The sequence below is a fragment of the Sphaeroforma arctica genome (assembly GCF_001186125.1).
Source record: "Sphaeroforma arctica JP610 unplaced genomic scaffold supercont1.376, whole genome shotgun sequence".
In the NCBI taxonomy this organism is placed as follows: domain Eukaryota; class Ichthyosporea; order Ichthyophonida; genus Sphaeroforma; species Sphaeroforma arctica.
Genome location: NW_014040182.1, coordinates 41,679 through 49,212, shown reverse-complemented (window position 1 = coordinate 49,212; position 7,534 = coordinate 41,679). Strand labels below are relative to the sequence as shown.

The window sequence follows — 7,534 nt, the reverse complement described above, 5'->3', positions numbered from 1 at the left end:
ACTAATTAACGTAAACGTACGTACGTATCGACTACTAACTAATAACTAATAACTAACTAACTATATATATATATATATATATATATATATATATAAATATAAACACGGGTGTTGGTAATACTTACAATATCAATATTGACTTAAATAATTAAACATACAACTTCATTGAGTAAACTTCATTAGGTATACTGTACAAGCCGAGGGGACGTAGTATCGCAAACTTTTCCATATATACATGGAGTTTCACCATATCTACTTTGAGCTATCGGACAGTTAATACATACAAACCTTGGCTAGAACAGTTGGAGGTAGCTTGGCGGGGCCGGCAGCGAAGTTGATAACCTTGGACATGGTCATGTTAAGTACTTTCAAAGTTAGATCAATACAGTGTTCAAAGTTAGATCAATACAGTGTGCTGTGATGATGCTCGCACCACCGATGTTATTACGCAAGAGAGAGTTTGTTTATGAAAATCAAAAAGCTGCCGGTGTCAAGTTGAGTCAACCCAAATAACTTCAATGCGGGTTGCACTCATCGTGCGGTAAACGTTGAACGATAATACAAAATGAACTGAATTGTAAGCGTTTAGCGTACAAAGATAAACGGCTCAGATTGGAAAATTGCATTCGTTTAAAATCCTGATGGCACCAATATAGCGTAAACGTGTATCTGTAACGCGAAAACGATTGAATTTATATACGTTAAACGTGAATGGGTCCCAACTGTCACGTTGTAATGACTGCAGCCACTGACTCACTGTAACTGAGATGTTGACACTTGAAATCAAGAGTAAAACGACCATGCGATCATTCTATTGGTGGAGACGACCAAACGTATATTATGGAAAGAAAAGTGGAGGATTTTTAGTGATAAATATTGAGATATAAATAGATTTCGATGACGGCGTGCTCCATGTGTACACATGCTTCTTGACGGTAAAAATGCGAATATCAGAAATATTTCTATTGTAATATATTATATACACCTGGCATCGGACATCAGGTTAATTCTTCATACTCGAATCTACACATACGATTTAAATCGTATAGTAGGGGTGTGATAGTTCTTCATAGCGTAGTTTGTACATTTATATATACTTATAGTAGAGTGTTAGTGTACTAAACACTTATAAATCCTTATACATAATGGTGAAGAAAACAGGGACCAAGCGTCTCACCATGAAGATGAAGTTCAAGATTGAACGAAAGTGCAGAGACCATAAAAAGAAACAGCGTAGGGAAGAGCGTAATAATCCCTCTAAAAAGCCCAAAAAAGACCCCGGAATCCCCAATCTTTGGCCTTTCAAAGAAGACCTGCTGCGTAAGATAGAGGCAGGCAAGGAACGTCAAGAGGAACTACGTGCTAAGAACAAGGCTAGACAACAAGTAGAGCGAGCTAAAGAGGTCGCTAAGATGCGAAAGGAGCGCAGTTTAGCACAGATGGTTAAAACAGCCGAGAAACGCGGCGATGAATACGACATGGAATTAGCAAGTGCCAAAGACGAGAAGCTCGCCAATTTCACAGACAGTTCAAAGCGTGCGTACTATAAGGAGTTCAAGAAGGTTGTAGACCATGCCGATGTTATACTGCAAGTATTGGACGCCCGTGATCCCATGGGATGCAGGTGTAAGCAAGTTGAAGAGATGATCGAGGCGCAGGGATCGGATAAGAAGGTTGTGCTTGTCTTGAATAAGATCGATCTGGTGCCTAAGGATGTAGTCGCGCAATGGCTTAAGTACCTGCGGAATTACTTCCCCACTATTGCGTTCAAGGCATCTACACAAGACCAGGCCAATAATTTAGGGTCTACTAGAGCGACGTTTGAGAATGCTTCAGCAGACCAGGTGAACGCAAAGGAGGCGCTGGGAACCGATACGCTCGTAAAGGTAAGTGTTCTTATCTCAAATGTATATATATATGAATATATATATATATATATATATATATATGTGTGTATGTGTATGTACATGCATATATATGCATCTGTATATATATGTATATGTATGTAAAGATCTAAGTATATATAAACGTTTGTATATATGTTTGTATGTATAACATATACAGACACACATACACACACACACATATATATATATATATATTGTATCGGATGTATATGTGTATATGTATGTGCGTGTATATGTAAATATATGCATATGTATTTGCCTATGTACTTAAATCAGTGCGAGTGCAAGTCTAAATTTGTATATAAACAATTGTATAAAATTTTGATATACTTATACGTGTATGTATTTATATCTTCATGTATATACATACGTAGATACATATCTACGTTGATATATATATTATATTTATATATTACTATATATATATATATACATGTATATATATATATATTTAAATTACATATATATATATATATATATATATTTATTCATATATATATATACCTATACATATATATATATATACCTATACATATATATATATGCAAATTAGTGCTTTTATGAACTGTGATATATCTCATTGCAGAGTCACACAAGCACGCATACTTTATGTGTTGTACCTTTGCCTACTATCGTGCTAAAGTAGTGTACTTTCAGGTTGTTTGCAATATCAATTCTTTCATTTCTGTATTTGAAGGCCAACATGTAATTACGCGAGAAGTTATAGTTGTACAAGTTACATCAACGCAATTACTTATAAATATATGTATATGTATATCATGTCAGTATGACTTTCGCATATTATATTTATGTATATATTTAACTACAGCTATACCTGAATTGATAGTCAAACTGTGGCACATACAATGGATCATCAATCTGTAGCCAGCGTATATATACAGTTAACTGTATATTGCATTTATTGGACACTCGTCTAAAGTCTTCCGCAAATCCTACGCTTATACATGCAGCGTGTGTGGGTAAGCGTACTTGGGATGGTTCTTATTCATTGACAAGTATCGATACAATGTCGGGGCTTCCTAGCATGAATTACATATCGCGGCATATACACAAGTCTCGCTATTAACCCCTTTTACCGAAGGCACCACCCAATATTCCGTATTAACGACATTGCACATGGAGTACACAGCCCTAAACATGTCCGCACACACAGCACAAGAATGTAGAAACTATGACACCCAGTAAATGTGCCTCTGTACGCTAGTTGCACCACGTTATATAGCAGTCGGTCTGCGATAGCTGTGTTGAACCTTCCACCACACACGGCTTATGCTTCACAGCGCAGAGCTTTGTATTATGTATTAGACACACCATGCTCTACCTGGTTAGGCTTCAGAGACATATACTTGGGTTGCCAAAGCCCTTGCACTACCTGTTAGGAGTCCTTAGTCCATAACCAGTGATATATGCGCACCATATCGCATAAGAACGAACTTAAGTCTCTAAGTTGACTGTGTCTGGAGACAACTGTGCCATACCTGCTTCTGTTTTTGGTGTTGGCATTGTACGCGCGATTCATGATGTATCCTTCATCTCATCGGAGGTCCAGACAGCTCAACATATACAGTGGCATACGACAGACTCGGTTTGCTTTGTGTTTGGTGTTTGTGTGGGAGGAGACGTGGCCGAATGCGCTATATGAGGCAAAACGTTGAGAATATTCTGAATGCACTGGCAATAGGTATAGCTGGCAGGCAGGGTATACAGGATTGTCGGAAGATGTTGCTGTGAAGATTGCTTCTACCATGTATGACACCTTGCCTGAAGGCTGGCTGCTCGGTATTATATGCGAACTCACCCAGCAGAGTTTTTTATTTATACAGTGGTACCAAGTCACAACCTGGGTATCGCTGCATTTATACACAGATACTTCAACCACGGCTTGTAGAATACGTTCTAGATGCGCGCTGAGACTGAATTTTCAGATCAATTGCCTACCCTCACTCCAATACAGCTTCTGAAGAACTACGCGCGAAGTGTGAACATGAAGAAATCTATCTCGGTAGGTATTGTCGGGTACCCTAATGTAGGTAAGAGCTCGATCATCAACTCGCTCAAGCGCTCACGCACGTGCGCGGCCGGTGCCACCGCGGGCGTTACCAAGGTTATGCAAGAGATCCAACTGGATAAGAATATCAAGCTCATTGATTCGCCGGGTATTGTGTTCTCTAGCACCCTGGATGGAGATGTGTTGCTGCGTAACGTGATCAACGTCGACACACTCGCAGACATCACCGAGCCGGTGGATATGATCCTCTCGCGATGTAACAAGGAGCAGGTGATGGAGATGTACCAACTGCCCGAGTACACAGACACACAGGACTTCCTGGTGCAGTTTGCTAACAAGCGCGGCAAGCTCAAGAAGGGGGGTGTACCGAACATCCACGCAGCCGCAAAGAGTCTGCTGAAGGATTGGAATACCGGAGCCATTCCGTTCTACACACTGCCGCCGGTGACTGAGCATATGAAGCATGCGGGTGAGACTACCACCATTGTTACTGGCTTCTCCCAGGCGTTCGATATGGCGGCTTTGGAGAAGGAGGAGGAGGAGAACGTTCTGAGCGGACTCTCGAGTGAGAAGAAGACATACATGACCCTGGTATGTGGGCGGCACGAAAGCAAGTCAAACACGCATATGCATATATACATACATGTATGTGTAGGTGCACGTACAAGTGCACGGTTACGATTCACTGGTGTCCGTGTGCGTGTGCGTCAGAGTATGTGTAAATTCCGCTGCCGCTGCAAAGTCGATCTAGGCAAGCTATTTACACCTGCAATTGTTTATCCAGCACACGCACTCAAACTATGTATCTGCACAGTTGACTGACTACCTACCTTCTGATTCGTCGTGACACGCCTCAACCACATACACGTGAACTAGTACGTCTCAACTTCGCATGAACGAACGGAGCTGGCCTACGCTGGTGCACACATTGGTTCCTCCAAATCAACCTTGCACCCGAGTGTGTATTCAGTTCTCCATACCATGTTCATGCACATACATTCAGACCATGTACATGCACGCGCATGGGCTCCTCTCCTCCAAATCAACCACATGTCCACACAGTCATTCTTTTGAATTAAACACATGCACCGATGTTCAACACAACCAACCCACAGGCTCCTGGAGAGCAAGGCGATATGGAGATGGATGACTCAGACAGTGACGATGAAGCGGTGGCTGATGCGGATGTCGAGGTCACGGAGGTGGTCGCAATGGAGGACGACCAGGTGGTTGCACCCTTTGACTTAACTAAGGTATGGTGACACAGGGTGTGTTATAGTGGGGGTTGTTATTGTTGTAGTGTGCTGTTTGTAGGGTTATTATTTTGTTGTATGGGAACTGTTCTGTTGGTCGCCTGTTGAATGCAGTGATCCAATCCAAGAACACCCGTCTTCTACCCTCCGTTGCTAGGCAACGGGCGATGCCATACATGTGGGCTATACAACGCAACTAGCGTATCCTGCGACATGTATTGCTGGCTGTGTTGTGTTTTCTTCTGAAGTTCCTTAACCATAGATACGGATTCGCACGAGAACGCGTTCAACGGGTGTGCGCCATGTATGTTCTAGAGATAGTTTTTCTGCCTGCTTAAATAGAAGCCTGTTTGATGCCAAGTTGTGTCCGAGTGCTGTATGGGCAGCGATAACACCGCCGTGGTCAATGATGCCTGTAAGCTTAGATAGTATCCGAAAATCTACCATGAGGATAGCTTCATTACTGCTGAGACCAATACCTGTTAGTTAGTATGCATGTTGTTTAATGACGTGCAGAGGTACAATCGGCTGTGTTTAACGACCGCACTCAACCTACTCGCATGTAAAGCATGTTGCGTATCACTATATACAACTCGCACACACACGCGCACAAAAACATACACACATGTATATATTTGTTCCTAAAACAAATTATTACACATTCGACTTGCGCATCTACAGGCCCACATGGCGGCGCATGAAAAGAAGGTTAAAGGCAAACAGTCCGAACGGATGACCGAAGCACTTGACGAGGAGTCTAGAGCACTCAATCCCACGGCCAACCGAGACCTCAAGAAGGCTGCCAAGAATGCCAAGAAAGAGGTAAGTACACACAGACAGCATGTGCCATACTTGCTTGTATTATATAAGCACACACACACACACACATATATATATATACATTTGCATATATACATATTTATACACATATATGTATACATATGTATATATATATACACACACACACATACATACATACACACACGCACACACGAAAGACACACTCATATATATATATATATATATATATATATATATTTGTGTGCGTATATGTATTTATAAACATAAATACTCGTGTGCGTTTGATATCGTATCTCTACGCACGGCTCACGTACGTCCCAACGTCCTGGCCACATAACAGAGATTACGCCAAGTGAAAGCACAGGCACTTCTGATGGACGCTAACCTGGGCGGAGGAGATGATGCGTACTCGTTTGCCTCAGATTATGTGGAGCAAAGCGCTGATGGAGATATAAATATGTAGATACTTAGAAAATAGGGGCATGGGATAGTGGAGAGAGCATGCAGGTATGCGTCGTCTAGTTATAAGATGACTGGGTATGCGAAACATCCCGAGAATGACCCGGTTAATAGCAACATCCGAGAATAAATCAAACAAGTTAGCATGTCCGGCCCACATCCTTGAGTGTCTGTATATGGTACTTGTGTCGGTCCGTTCCGATGTGTATATGTTTCGGCATCACACGGTCGGTTGGTATTCGTTATATATAGCTTTTGCTTACAATGCTGTAGTATATTAGGTTCAGGTGATTAGAATAGATGGCTACATGTGGAGACGGTAGTAGTGTCATTCATAGTAGGTGCAAGTGATTAGAATAGATGGCTGCATGTGGAGATGGTAGTAGTGTCATTCATAGTAGGTGCAAGTGATTAGAATAGATGGATGCCTGTGGAGATGGTAGTAGTGCCATTCATAGTAGGTGCAAGTGATTAGAATAGATGGGCTGCATGTGGAGACAGTAGTAGTATCATTCATAGTAGGTGCAAGTGATTAGAATAGATGGATGCCTGTGGAGATGGTAGTAGTGCCATTCACAGTAGGTGCAAGTGATTAAAATAGATTGATGCATGTGGAGATGACAGTAATGTCTTTCAGCCCACTGATACTCCTTACGTGACCGGTTTCTTTCTTATTCATAGCGTCTTCACACCCGTCTATACTCTTTATCCGTGTCCGCTCCGCGACATGGCTTTACCTATTGTAATGTTAAAATGATCTATTTTGATGTCAAAATTGCTGCATTGTCATTGGCTGTTCATTCACCCCACTCCGAGAGAACTGTGTAATGTTCTATCAAGGTCTGAGCGCGAGGGGAGCGGCCGCCAGTATGAAGTCAAAGCCTATTCACGCCTTTCAAAGCCATCTTCATCTTCTGCAGACGAGTGCCGGACAGAGTAATCGTACGCAGCCCTGCCCTCTACCAGCATCTTCATGAACCGTGGCGGAGAACAGTGGCCAGGTTGGGACAACCGGTCAGTAGCTCGTTGAGAGAGCCGGCTATATCATGCCCACCATAGTCGAGGTGCCGCAGGCTTTGTAGATT

At 42.1% G+C, this 7,534-nt stretch overlaps 2 protein-coding genes across 2 annotated transcripts in view; one reads left to right on the top strand and one right to left on the bottom strand.

Moving 5' to 3' along the window:
* The window catches only part of SARC_05717 (phosphoserine aminotransferase, chloroplastic), a 5,031-nt gene extending 4,593 nt beyond the window's left edge, over positions 1–438 (bottom strand). Inside the window, exon 1 of the mRNA XM_014300415.1 lies at positions 289–438. Coding sequence (XP_014155890.1) covers positions 289–357 — 69 coding nt within the window. The 5' untranslated portion in view covers positions 358–438. The remainder of the gene's footprint in view (positions 1–288) is intronic.
* A 513-nt stretch (positions 439–951) lies between these two features.
* Positions 952–6,597, top strand: SARC_05716 (hypothetical protein). Its single transcript, XM_014300414.1, has 5 exons — positions 952–1,886; positions 3,883–4,527; positions 5,052–5,189; positions 5,871–6,011; positions 6,331–6,597. The coding sequence occupies exons 1-5, from the start codon at positions 1,146–1,148 to the stop codon at positions 6,451–6,453; spliced, it is 1,788 nt and encodes a 595-aa protein (XP_014155889.1). The 5' UTR covers positions 952–1,145; the 3' UTR covers positions 6,454–6,597.
* Positions 6,598–7,534: the final 937 nt, after the last annotated feature.

What these genes read in the sequence shown, in the direction of transcription:
- SARC_05716 (XM_014300414.1), top strand. Translation starts at nt 1,146, where the DNA reads ATGGTGAAGAAAACAGGGACCAAGCGTCTCACCATGAAGATGAAGTTC. An exon ending in GAACCGATACGCTCGTAAAG is followed by an intron (nt 1,887 to 3,882) that starts GTAAGTGTTCTT and finishes ACTCCAATACAG; the next exon opens with CTTCTGAAGAACTACGCGCG. An exon ending in AGAAGACATACATGACCCTG is followed by an intron (nt 4,528 to 5,051) that starts GTATGTGGGCGG and finishes ACCAACCCACAG; the next exon opens with GCTCCTGGAGAGCAAGGCGA.